This window comes from Centruroides sculpturatus, unplaced genomic scaffold (genome assembly GCF_000671375.1).
Source record: "Centruroides sculpturatus isolate CEXI.00-Female unplaced genomic scaffold, Cexi_2.0 scaffold58, whole genome shotgun sequence".
Taxonomy (NCBI): domain Eukaryota; kingdom Metazoa; phylum Arthropoda; class Arachnida; order Scorpiones; family Buthidae; genus Centruroides; species Centruroides sculpturatus.
The window spans coordinates 201,946-216,428 of record NW_019384407.1 but is presented as its reverse complement, the minus strand read 5'-3'; the positions used below and the strand labels follow the sequence as shown (position 1 = coordinate 216,428).

At 26.2% G+C, this 14,483-nt stretch overlaps 2 protein-coding genes across 2 annotated transcripts in view; one reads left to right on the top strand and one right to left on the bottom strand.

The window, feature by feature from the left end:
* Window positions 1-3,642: 3,642 nt before the first annotated feature.
* On the bottom strand, window positions 3,643-4,486 carry LOC111618910. The gene is made up of 2 exons (XM_023360537.1): window positions 4,199-4,486; window positions 3,643-4,127 (listed from the first exon to the last, which is right to left on the bottom strand). Exons 1-2 carry the CDS (start codon window positions 4,449-4,451, stop codon window positions 3,961-3,963), a joined length of 420 nt encoding a protein of 139 aa, XP_023216305.1. The 5' UTR covers window positions 4,452-4,486; the 3' UTR covers window positions 3,643-3,960.
* A 20-nt stretch (window positions 4,487-4,506) lies between these two features.
* The window catches only part of LOC111618893 (serine/threonine-protein kinase SIK3-like), a 44,530-nt gene continuing 34,553 nt past the window's right edge, over window positions 4,507-14,483 (top strand). The window contains exons 1-2 of the mRNA XM_023360519.1: window positions 4,507-4,940; window positions 11,357-11,473. Of these exons, the coding sequence (XP_023216287.1) occupies window positions 4,830-4,940; window positions 11,357-11,473 (228 nt within the window). The 5' untranslated portion in view covers window positions 4,507-4,829. The remainder of the gene's footprint in view (window positions 4,941-11,356; window positions 11,474-14,483) is intronic.

Sequence of the window (14,483 nt, the reverse complement as noted above, 5' to 3'; positions counted from 1 at the left end):
TATATCAAGAATGAGAGGGGGAGAAAATCCAAAATTAACGAAATCTGGAATTACAAATTCATCTTACAACGTAAAAATTTTACGGAGAGACTTGCATAACGACAATGTTACGGCCACACCAGGACTCGAGCTCGATAAAGGCACTCTACAAGGCCTCTTAGTGCTCTCGGAGCTGAAAGAGGCCTATGACTTAAACCGAAACTTCTTCTATAAAAAAAGGCCCTCGACAGAGATAAAAAGAAAGCCATTCCCTAATAGTGAATTATGTTCCTTTGAGGCCCTAGACGCAATTTTATTATAAGGACCTTTATGTAAAAGCGTTTTTTTTTAATATTAAAAGACAATAAAGAAGCGAGAGTTCGAGTTCAAATTTAACCAATAAGCTCCTACGTACCTATAAGAGGCCCATGTAAATTTGAATTAGGAGGCCCCACGTACAATATTGACTTCAGGCATTTTTCTTTGGAGGAGGTGACATTATTTTCTTATAAAAGATTGGTTTGGTATTACCTGTTGGTTGAGGCCCCAAGCAATTGCCCTTTTTTTGCCCACTTGTTGTACTGAATGTTAACTTGTTTAGTAAATATATCTTTGGAATTTTAACGGGAAAAACTGTAATTAATTAAATTAGAAATTTAAAAATTTTNATATTATACTCAATAATAACCCAAACTTTAATTATAGACAGAGTATAAATAAACTTATTTATGGCTTTAATATAGTTATATAAATCCTTTGGGAAACAATAGATTTCATCGTATAAAATTTAAAGGAATCGTTATATAAAATTTTTCATCGGCGTCAAATATGCTACACGTCCACTTATCACGTACAGACAAACACACGAACGTCACAGTTTGTCTCTAATTGTATTCCAGACGGTTTAAAAAAAAACACGTGTGTTTTCATTCAATAACAATATTTTTTTCTCATTAAATATGCAAAAACAGTTTTAATTACTGATTACAACGAAATAAAGAATAGTTAAAGAATAAAACTATAAGATTTTAATAGTAATAATTATTAATACAATAGTAAAAAAAAAACACAGCAATTTATTCGTCTAGCCGGTCCGTTACGCAACTTTTGATTGGCATTTTCATCGAGCGTTTTAGCAGAAACGTTTCACTGTTAGATTTTATTCCCTATTATTTTATTCGTGTTATAAAGTTTCTCGTGCAAAACATTTTTCTTAATTGTTTCAGTGTTTAAAATCTATAAATTTCTCACAATTTGTAGATTTTTAATTGTTTAAAACAATTAATACTAACAATTAGTCAATTGTTTGCCAAAGTATTACTTTAATTTCCCGATGCTCTTGTTCATGAAATTAGGTTTTATCCATCAAAAATAACACTTTTTAAAAATAGATTTGTTTATTATATTAATATATGATGTGTTTTTTTAATTATGTAAATAATTAACAGTGATATATAAATAAATAAATAACATGTTATTAAAAGGTTTTTAAAAATATTATTAAAAATTAACAATTTATACAAAACAAATATTATATATTTATAAATTGATAATATATATACGCCTGCAGAATATATATAACCTATATATACTATATCATGTATATACTGTGTACTATAGGCCTATATACAGTGTATAGTCTCTCTATATATATAGAGACTACACTGTATATAGGCCTATAGTACACAGTATATTATATATACAGTCGAACACTGCGAACACCTGTGAACACCTGTGAACAGCGGTCACATTTTCAAAATATTTTTTAACAAAAATGCATACAAAATAACCTCCNCCCCCTATAACACTGTTGATAATACCGTTTTATATGAATTCCATGTTGTACGAGTCACTTAGATTTTACAAATACGCGTGCCGAGCTGTGAACGGTTCACGTATTTGTAAAATCTAAATGACTCGTACAACATGGAATTCATATAAAACGGAATTATCAACAGTGTTATAGGGGGTCGACTGTAAATGAAAATATTAAAGTATTTGCTGACGTCATTCATTTCGAAAAATAAAATTTTGTTTTATGCTTTATTATTGTTTATATTTTGAAAATTACGTATACAGTTTACGGGGGAACAACAACAAGATCTTTTAAGCGTTTAGGACCTTTAAAAGTCTTAATCCGGCCATGATTTTATATGTACATTTTAAAGGAAAATATTAAATGCCATCAGTCCAAATATCAAGATTAAATTATTGGCTATAAGAAGAACAATAATAATTTTTTTTTTTATTTTAAAAATTTATGCTTATGTCGTCAGTACAAAATTAATTCACTAATATAGAAATTGCAATGGTTGGAGGCGTTTCGATTCAAAATTTGGATAATATAATATTGAATTAAGTGATGAAATATAGCGTGGGGGTTATACAAATTTAAAAACTTAAAATGGAATGTTATGAAAGAAAATTCACTTTGTTAAATGATTCAATTGAATCATCTAATAAAGGAAATGAGAGAATGAGTCGCCTACAAACGTTATAATTATAATTTTTCATTTATTTGGTTGTGATCGATTTTATTAATTTATTTTTTTTCATTTATTTTACAAAATAATAAAAAAAAAACTGGAAACTTTTTTGCTGGACTTTTCCGGCATTCTTTATTTGTTTTCATCCCTAATAATGGTTAGATTGATTCGGGAGATATTAAGGAGATGGGCCATATCCCCCGAACCAATAGTCCGATTTTCCTGAAAATTTCTAGAATCATTTCTCCCTAATATACAAACCTCTCTGAAAAATTTCATGAATTTTCGACCAAAGGTACAGGAGTTATTAAGCTTTAATTTGGGTAAACAAAATCGTGCCCCCACACACTAACATCCAAATATACAGAAAAATTCATCCCAACTTTTTACATTTCTCTGTGATTCAAGGTCCGCCGAATCAAAAACATTAAGAATCTTGGACGGCCATATTTTTTTTTATCGCTCCTTTTCCTTTTGATCGCTTTTGATCGATTGATCGATCCCTTTTGATCGATTACTTTCTGTTACATTACAGCCGGGAAAGTAAAACTGTGAAGAGAATTAAGATTTAAGTTAGCATTTTCTTTAATATTTTTATTCGAGTTCAATGACACTCTTCATATTTCTGCATCGACTGAATTATAAGACAATAGGGATTGTTAGCAATAGAGGAAATTCTGTCGAAATTAAAGATTAAAGAATATTTATATTCATTAAACGGTGAAATATACGACGGTAATGCGTCATTTTATGATGAATTATTGCAAAAGAAAATTTATTTTTTGTTTTTTTATCTAGAAAACGCTATAGAATTACGGTGACACTACACAATAAAAATGTTGCAAGATCGGTCATTGTAAACGGCGAACGTGCTCGAACGTAAAATGTCAACATTCTCAATAGCCGATTTTTGATTGCGGCATACGTTCTAATATGCAAGAACATGAGAAATATCGTTTCACTGATGAAATGCAATATAAACGCATTTTACTTTAACTTTAATTAAAGATCCTATGACGTCAGAATTCGAAGGCTTATGTTTCAAACAGAAAACTCAACGAGACTTTTGTGTGCTTATTTGAATTATAAGGAGAATANTTTGTTATGCAACAAAATTATTAAAATAAAACATGATAAATAATACTATTTAAACTATTTATCATTTTGTGTACTTTGTAAATTTTTTGGAAAAATTTTGGACCCAGAAAATATTCTGCACCTCTTTTCATGAGTTGTATTGCACCACATTACTTCTTGCTGACTGCAGATGGCTACACTACACTTAGTCAAGCATATTGTCAGCAAAAAATCAACAAGGCAGCCAAGGAAGCAAATTCCCTGACTTTTTGACAATTTTTATCAAATTTCCTGACATTCCATGACTTTTTCTGAACACTAATGAAAATCCCTGATTTTTCCTGACTTTCCAGGTGTGTAGAAACCCTGTATTTATCTTTTCATGTCTTTAAAAATAATATTAAATATTTTTATAAATTTAAAATAAAACATACATAATAAATAAGATTAATTTGAAACTTAATAAAAATCTGTAGTAATATAAATAAATTTTACTTACATTTTCACATTTTCCCATACTACATTTTGCACTGCTTGATTTTCTCTTTGTCAAAATATCAATTTCTGATTTATTTTGATTATTATCTATTTAAATTAAATACAATTATGTATTATATTATTAAATTATATTATATTTAATAATATGTAATCAATACCTGATTTGTTTTCCTTCTTTGGTATGACTGGGAAGTTTCCTGTATCACTATTTCTCCTCTGGTTTAAAGGTGAAAGATTTAAAGGTGGAGGCCAACGATCTTGCCATTTGGTAGTTGGTATTTTCACTGGAACGAATGTAATTTGCTTAGATAGATCATCACTGCCATTTTCTACTAATACTGGTGAGTGAATAGATGGCAGTTTTGGATTACTAGAGGCTGGTCGTTTTTTTCCTTCTTTGTGTGTCAACATGATAACAAAAAACAATTGTTATGTTTCTTAAACAAAATTTCGGAAAAAAGAAAAGAAAGAAAATTATATTAAATAAAAGTTGTTGGAGGTCATACCAGTCTTGTCCAGCTGTGCTTTAGTATCAGAGAAGAAATCTGAAACCGTTTCTGAATGTCTGAAAGTTGTTTATGAAACTGTGTTGCTATTAAGAAGTAGTTGCAGAGTTACGTTAGACTCGGTATGGATTAGTTCGATTTAACTACTGTTTAATTATGTTATTACTTTAGTTGCTCGTATACTGGCATACGTAAAACGTAACTTATACACAGTATAATATATACAGTACATACACATGCTCGCCTGCTTTGATGGATTATATTATGTATCAATTGAAAGAGTATGGCTGCAACAGATATTGTCAAAATTGGTTGCTACGAACTGGAAAAAATAATTGGAAAAGGAAATTTTGCTGTTGTTAGACTGGCTACACACTTAATAACTAAGTCCAAGGTAAGTTATTATTGTTATTGTTGTTGTTGTTTTACATTGGGGTGGGTATCATTGGGGTTGTTTTTACATAGGAGCGTGTGTAACATTGGGGTTTTTTACATTGGGTTGTGTAAAATTGGGATTTTTACATTATTATTATTACATTATTATTATTATTGTGTTTTTACATTGGGGTGTGTAAGTTATCGCTTGTATATTCTGTGTATTTTCACTGTATTTTTCGTAAATAACAGCAGTAAATGTTCATGGAACCGCGTTTAGTATTGTTATAAGTGTTTCAGACACTATGGCAATTGTGAATTAATTGTTTTAAAAAAGTTTTTCGGAGTTTAAAATTCAAAGCTAATCGGATTCGATTTTTTTTTTTTGGATAATTTTCTACAAATTAAAAAGAAAAAATTCCGTAATAAAAGTATTAAAGAGCATCTGATAATTAACGTGTTGTGTATATTTTATTTCGTAAATTATTGCGAAAAATTTTAACATGCAACAAACTGTTTAGCAACTTGAACCTTGATCCAGATGTTATATTTCTAAGGGATAATAAGATTAAAAAAAATAATAATGTGATAATAAGAAATTTAGTAATTTTATTTTATTTCATTTTTTTTTATTTTATAAAATGGGGATAGAAGATAAGCTGTGTTCAATCTGTTTACTCATTTATTATCTCTCTATCGAGAGGTATACTTACAAAGTTCGAGAATTAATGTATCTGTATATCTAGAGACTTGTAATGATAAAATATAGATAATCATTTACTATAATGCTGAAGTAATTTACTCGTTTAATGAAATAGCCTTTTAATAATATACATACTCAGCTTTATTAAAATATTCTACATACTACTGCTATTAAATTGATTGCATTTACAGAGAATGAAATAAAAAAAAAAATGGCACCTGCTATTCTATCTGTTTATCTTCATTATGTTTTTTATGGTAATTTTTTTTTCGTTAAGGGAATTAAGAACTCGATAATTATGACATTATTATTTAATTTTATTACACGTTACAGGAGAAATTTAATAAATGCAGCACTTCTTTCGCGTAGAAGAATATGTAGATAGTGGAAAAAAAAAATTAACAAAATTTATTTTACTGACGTTTAATTAATAGATACAACGACTAAAATATCGTCATTTTTAATTCATAAATTCATCATTTTAATATTATCTTATGCCATCACTATTATGAAATACTATTTGCTTGTTTTTCTCTTATTTAAAATCTTCTTATTTACTCTGAAATTATTTTTTAAAAAATCTGNGTTTAAAATTTTTTTATAATTATAAAAAAAACTTTTTATTATTAGTTTATACGCGTTTTTCCTGTTTATTTTTAGTTTCTGTTTTTAATTTAGAAATGCGGTAGGGTCTATTCGTCTGTTGCACGTTCTTTTCGTCTGATATCGAAGAAAAGTTTCGAATTTTTTTTTTTCTGTATTTACGTGCCTTATTAATTCTTCTTTTATGATTTACGCGCAAAAAATAATATAGATATAACTTTACGAATTTAAATAGAAAAAATGAAATTTGAATTATGTTATTATTACGTGTTACGGCGTTTATTTAAACTGAAGTTTGTGATTGGTTAATTTATCTTGATTACGTAATAATAATTTAATTTAAAATGGTTAAGATGTAAATTTCAAGTTGTGTGTTTGCTGAAGATTTGTATGAAGCGATGAATTAAATTTTTATCATTTTAAATTATTTATTTGATTCAAATATATGAATTTTTTTTAATGTTTAGTCTTTTTATTCAATTTATTTAAAAATTTTTGAAACTGCTTTTTCATAAGAATAGCAAATACAATGCATTTAACATTAATTCTATATTTTGTATACAGATCATACAGCCTATATGTAAATTATTATAAATCTAGTGCATTTCTACAATTTGATTGTGAATATTCTACATTGTAAATCTCTTTTAGACTCAAATTTTTATAAATTTTACTTCTGAAAAGCTTAGGGAGTTATTAAAAATATTCATTCCTTTAAGTCCTTTCATCTTGAAGGTATATTGTAATATAATGCAGATGAGAAATGGTCAGTTTTTCTTGTTTAATGAATCAACATATATTCCTCTTTTATAATCTCAAATAAACTTATACTTTGTTTTGAATTTAATTATGTAAGATATAATCTAATACAGCATTATTAATCTGTGAAAAAGTAGTTTATCCTTGATTATTTATTTTTCGTTATTTTTATATTATACAGACATAGCAGGAAATAGCAAACATGTTTAAAGTGTTGGTTAAACGGAGCAAATGTATCCACAAGAAAAAAAAAATGTCTAGGATTTTCCATATCTATTTGTGGATGTGGAGTTTTAAAACTTATATGTAATTTCTACTTAATGAAAAAAGTACAAAATGAAAATTACCTGATATTTTCACCTGCTCAATGAATTATGAAAATGTGGTTTGCTTTTTAATTACAGTGGTGTGTATATATATATGTAGCTTTTGATGATTTTATGTAGAAATATATAAATTCAACTTTTTCTATTTTTCAAAATAATTAAAATATGCTTTTTTAAAATATTGTCTAAAAAAATTATTATGTAATGAATAGATTTTGGATCAATAGATTTAGTTAATTTCATTAATAAAACTGATCATACAAGCAAATATTTGCTGAATTGTTAATAATTTAATATCTAAAAAATATACTGTATTTAAATCAAATGCCATACACATACTTATATATAAGTCTACATATATAAAAAAAAATGCAAGTCATTATTTTTTTATCAAAGAAACAAATTCTGAATATTTTCCTTAAAATAAGGTAAAATAAATGAATGTATTTCGAAATCTTCAGATTTTTTCCCAAAAATTTTGAATTATTGATTTAATATAGCATGTATCATGTTGCATTTAATTACAACCGAGGTTAAATATTTATATTAACATAAATGCCAAATGAATAATTTCAAAACTGTATTAGCAGAAAAATATGTGGGAGTCTTGCAATAAATTGAATTTTATTAACATAAATGAGTAATTAATGAAATCTTTGGTAGACTGTTTTTCATTAATGTAAATTGAATTTTGGAATAATCAACAGTGTTATGGGGGGTCGACTTGTATAATAGTTAAGAACAGTTAGATAATAGAAGTTGCATATAATCACGAAAAGATTCGGCAATATTAATTGGCCAACGTGATAGATAGTTATACAGTGTGTTAGATTTAACAGTTTGAATATATTTTAGATTATTAATAATAAAATTAAGGAAACGTTGTACAGTTCTTGTGAAGTATAAGTCAAGCCGGATGTCATTGCTTACATTCAATACGATAATTTTTTCACATCGTCTAAAACTAAAATACCATATTGTTTAAAGAGGAATTGCATTTGTTCAACTAATGAATAGATCTTTCAGATATTTCTCAGAACACAGGCATAGTCCGTTGTACGTAGAAAGCCTTATAATAATGGGTTAATTGAACAAACCAAATTTGATACTTCAAACAACGAAAGAAAAAAATAAATATGTTATGTATATAGAAAAAGAATTAATGTCGGAAAAGCCTAGTGGGTGGAAACGGCATAATAACATTCTTAATGAGACGCGATATTGTTGTCATTTTTATTAGTAAAAAAAGTCCATTTTTAAATATTTCCATTTTTTTTTAAACCGTTCACGTGGTCGTCACGTTTTTACAGTGTAACGTTGCCAACCACGAAACGTTTTCAATAGAAATATTTAAATTAATATTCGGCAATTTTAATTATTATTATTATTATTAATTTACTGTGTTTCATTTTTAATTTCCTAACACACTGGGTTGAATATAAAATTGACTTACTTAAACCAAATAACCGGAGCATTTATGTTCTATTATTGTGAACGTTTTTGATGCCCCTTCTAGGCNTATTTAAGTTTAAAATTTTTTTATAATTATAAAAAAAACTTTTTATTATTAGTTTATACGCGTTTTTCCTGTTTATTTTTAGTTTCTGTTTTTAATTTAGAAATGCGGTAGGGTCTATTCGTCTGTTGCACGTTCTTTTCGTCTGATATCGAAGAAAAGTTTCGAATTTTTTTTTTTCTGTATTTACGTGCCTTATTAATTCTTCTTTTATGATTTACGCGCAAAAAATAATATAGATATAACTTTACGAATTTAAATAGAAAAAATGAAATTTGAATTATGTTATTATTACGTGTTACGGCGTTTATTTAAACTGAAGTTTGTGATTGGTTAATTTATCTTGATTACGTAATAATAATTTAATTTAAAATGGTTAAGATGTAAATTTCAAGTTGTGTGTTTGCTGAAGATTTGTATGAAGCGATGAATTAAATTTTTATCATTTTAAATTATTTATTTGATTCAAATATATGAATTTTTTTTAATGTTTAGTCTTTTTATTCAATTTATTTAAAAATTTTTGAAACTGCTTTTTCATAAGAATAGCAAATACAATGCATTTAACATTAATTCTATATTTTGTATACAGATCATACAGCCTATATGTAAATTATTATAAATCTAGTGCATTTCTACAATTTGATTGTGAATATTCTACATTGTAAATCTCTTTTAGACTCAAATTTTTATAAATTTTACTTCTGAAAAGCTTAGGGAGTTATTAAAAATATTCATTCCTTTAAGTCCTTTCATCTTGAAGGTATATTGTAATATAATGCAGATGAGAAATGGTCAGTTTTTCTTGTTTAATGAATCAACATATATTCCTCTTTTATAATCTCAAATAAACTTATACTTTGTTTTGAATTTAATTATGTAAGATATAATCTAATACAGCATTATTAATCTGTGAAAAAGTAGTTTATCCTTGATTATTTATTTTTCGTTATTTTTATATTATACAGACATAGCAGGAAATAGCAAACATGTTTAAAGTGTTGGTTAAACGGAGCAAATGTATCCACAAGAAAAAAAAAATGTCTAGGATTTTCCATATCTATTTGTGGATGTGGAGTTTTAAAACTTATATGTAATTTCTACTTAATGAAAAAAGTACAAAATGAAAATTACCTGATATTTTCACCTGCTCAATGAATTATGAAAATGTGGTTTGCTTTTTAATTACAGTGGTGTGTATATATATATGTAGCTTTTGATGATTTTATGTAGAAATATATAAATTCAACTTTTTCTATTTTTCAAAATAATTAAAATATGCTTTTTTAAAATATTGTCTAAAAAAATTATTATGTAATGAATAGATTTTGGATCAATAGATTTAGTTAATTTCATTAATAAAACTGATCATACAAGCAAATATTTGCTGAATTGTTAATAATTTAATATCTAAAAAATATACTGTATTTAAATCAAATGCCATACACATACTTATATATAAGTCTACATATATAAAAAAAAATGCAAGTCATTATTTTTTTATCAAAGAAACAAATTCTGAATATTTTCCTTAAAATAAGGTAAAATAAATGAATGTATTTCGAAATCTTCAGATTTTTTCCCAAAAATTTTGAATTATTGATTTAATATAGCATGTATCATGTTGCATTTAATTACAACCGAGGTTAAATATTTATATTAACATAAATGCCAAATGAATAATTTCAAAACCGTATTAGCAGAAAAATATGTGGGAGTCTTGCAATAAATTGAATTTTATTAACATAAATGAGTAATTAATAAAATCTTTGGTAGACTGTTTTTCATTAATGTAAATTGAATTTCATAAATAAATATTTTTAATAAGTTGATTTAATTGGATTTTAAATATATAAATTCTAAATTTTTACTTGAAATTAATGTATTTAAAAATTAAATTTATTAATATTCAAAAATTTTCTAGAAGTTTTAAATATATTTGATATTTTTATCGAGAAATTTTTTAAATTATTTTTTATAATTATTAAGTTATTAAGGTATAAAGTTTATGCAGATACAAATTATGAATTAGTTGAGACATGTTATTTATGAATTTAGAGTGAATTATGAATGCTTATTTTTCAAATTTGCTTCAGGGTGAAATACTTTTCTTCATGCTGTATTTACACTTTAGGTCAAGGTGATTTTTATGTTGAAGGATGCAGATATACAAGGTCATAATATCATGACATAATACCCTTAAACATTTATTTAAGTCAACATATTGCTTTAAAATATATAGTAATAATAAAACTATAAATTTCTGAATGGTTGTAGAACTTGTTTGTCCATCTTTGTATTTTATATAACATTAAAATAAATCATTTGGAGCAAAATGCAAAATGTTTCATAAAGAGCGGAGAAATTTCATAATAATAACTTTTTTATATATAACATAATAAAATACAGTATTACTAAATATTATGTATATTTTTAATATAGAATAAAATTTATGATTGAATTGTCTGATTTTTTTATTTTTTATTTTATTAGTATTTTATATTTTAATACAAGTTGCAATATTTCAGGTTGCCATAAAAATAGTTGATAAAAGACAATTGGATACAGAAAATTTAAAAAGAATGAATAGAGAGGTTCAGATTATGAAATTGCTCAATCATCCACATATTATTCAATTATATCAGGTTTGTACATATACTTTGTAGATTGATTATTTATTCAGCACTGTCTGTATAATCATGTTCATGAACAATATGATTTACAGTAGTAATTCAAAAAAAAATGAAACAAATAATCATAAAAAAATTATATAATTTATCCTAAGAAATTTTTAATTTGTTGAATGCAAAAATAAACTTATTTATGTCTAGACAAAATCATTTTCTCATCAATAAAATAAAATTCAAACCTTCTGTGAAGGTATAAAGGATTTTATGATAGCAATGTATCTTACAAAACATTATTATTTTTTAATTATTCGTAAATATTAAATACAGGTTACTACTAAATTAAATTTGATTTGTAAACAAATTTGTTTTTTTTTTTTTTTTGTAGTTTTTACTGCTTGAAATATTATTATTTCTTATTTAGATATTTTTTACAGTTAATGTAAGATGTAACAAGAAAAAAAAATTGTGTAAAGTGTAATAACTAGAATATTTTTACAATTGTTTTAGCACATATTTAAAAATAAACTTTATAATTTAATTTTTTTAATATTTTTTTTAAGTTTGTTATTCATGTATATTATACATGAATATTATTTTCCAAATAACATTATACATTATAATATTATAAGATAACAAAATTTTATATATTAATAAATAATAATCTCAAAAACATATGCAAGTACTTTCACTGATATATAATCATCTTTGTCGGACAAAACTTGTGTTCTCTTTATTTTTATTCAATATTCAAATCTACAGAAATTTTTGCTCAACAAAGATGATAATATATTGTCAAAAGTACTTGCATATATATTTTTATGTTTATAAAAAGCTTTTAACACTGAAAGACAGTTGTTTATTGTGTTATTTAAATAAATTATAAAATATAAATATTATTATTTATCATAAAAAGTTAAATAAATTAATTAATAAACAGTTTAATATGTCATTTGTTGATTTTAGCTATCAGTGTTCTAGACGTCCTGTAGTGCAATACCTACAGCAGCAAAATGCATTTATAGTAATAGCTAGCTGATGATAGACAATATGCACTTATTTGATGTATATTGTATATAAGAACAACAAGTTAGTTAATTATTGTTGCCTTTTCTGTATTAGTCCATATCAGAGTAAGAAGTACTGTATATTCAAATAAAGATTGACTTATTTGATAGTGACTGAATATATGCCTTAAAATATATGATTCAACATAGTTACCATTGCCACACATTTTATAAAGGACAATGCCAACATGCATGTTCTTGGTGTATTTGAATTCATGGTGTATCCTAATCCACAATTTTACTGAAGATTTGGATATACCAGAAATTTTTCTTATTTATTTTAGTTTAAAATAATAATGAAAACATGCATACAGATGCTCTAGATATCAAATTGTAGAAGCTTAGAACAGTAACAGGCTTATTTTTATGCTAACATATATTATATTGAAGTATATTGCTTCTAGAAATAAATGAATTTTGTAGAAAATATTGTTTGTATGTACGTGAATGTGGAGCTTTTTAATTATTATAATCAATCATTTTTCTCTGTAACTTGTGAGTGTTTATGGTTACTCACAGTTTATCATATAATACAGTACATATACTAAATATATAAATATATTAGATAATATGATATGAAACCAGGGGTGCCTGTATATTGGGGCATGTGCTGCTCCCCTTCGTCATCAGGTTGCCCTTATCTTAATCCCCAAGGGTGCTCTAAGCTTTCATTTTACTTTAAATTAGTTACTCATTTTTATCACAGAAAACTATTTTACTGATGACAAATTAAACATATTTTTTAATAACCAAAAATTTGTTTTAGCAGGTCATAATTGTTCAGTTCAGTTCAGTTCATAATCAGTGTGTATTCATAAAATACAAATCTTTAGATTCCTAATACAATCAGTTGATTCATCTGGTTGTGACAATGACATATTAATCTAATCCCATGAATTTTCTTTCTTATGCAAAAATCCTACCATCAGTACACAGTCAAACAAAAGGGAAAAGGAGACACAATAACAGAAGAATTTCCTCTAAATTTCATGCCACATAATCACTGTTTTGTTCTAGTTGCCTCATAAATAGGGGTGGAGTCCATTCACTCTCATAGTTCTTCTCTTGCATAGATATCATCATTGTTGACCATCTTCACATTCCTCCAATGATGGCATAGAAAAGAAAGCTTTTCACTCTCAAACCACATGTCAATATACACAACCTCATTGCTCCCCGCCCAGTTTATTGCCCTTCCAGGCAACAATGGGTGATAGAATATTCTAGAACTGTATAAACAAAGGATTTATAACTAACAATTTCATTTATGTACATAATATGACAAGTGATTGTCACAGATTATCTTTTATTTAATAGTAATAGATTTCTGTAATGATCAAGCAATCCTAATTTGATATTGTCTATTATATGTATCTGTTCTTGATTATTACAGTATATAAATTTCTCTTGACTAAAATTGAACTTTGTTTCTCTTACTTGGGCCACCAAACTTTTTTCACAGTGGGCCAGATAACAGACAATGATGAGTGTGGGCCGCATAACCATTTTGTTCAATATAGTATACTGAATACACAAAAAATAAAGAAAACCAACATATTTATTTACTAATATACAAACACGATCACTGCGCAAGCACATAATAGCTTTTCTTAGAAACTTCATTGTAGGTACTTACGTAAAAAGCACTCTGATATGCAAAGTTGCAAAAACTCGTTGAATTTTTTTATTTCACTGATTTTCCTAAAAATTATATTACAGTCGACCCCCCTATAATTACGGTCCCTATAATTACGATTCCTATAAAACTACGAAAAAATATACGTATTTTGGAAATGTTGAGTCGGATTAGTGTAGAATCGATTAATTTTATGGAAGAAAACCTTTCAATCAGCCGTAGTCCGTAAACTTGACACGTGTCGGGCTGTGATTGGAACGACTTGTAAGAAATCGGATTCCTAATAAATTGGAACGTATCTATATCTTATAGGGGGGTCGACTGT

Coding starts and splice junctions, on each gene's coding strand:
- LOC111618910 (XM_023360537.1), bottom strand. CDS start 4,451: ATGTTGACACACAAAGAAGGAAAAAAACGACCAGCCTCTAGTAATCCA. Junction 4,128..4,198: donor AAAGAAGGAAAACAAATCAG/GTATTGATTACA, acceptor TAATTTAAATAG/ATAATAATCAAAATAAATCA.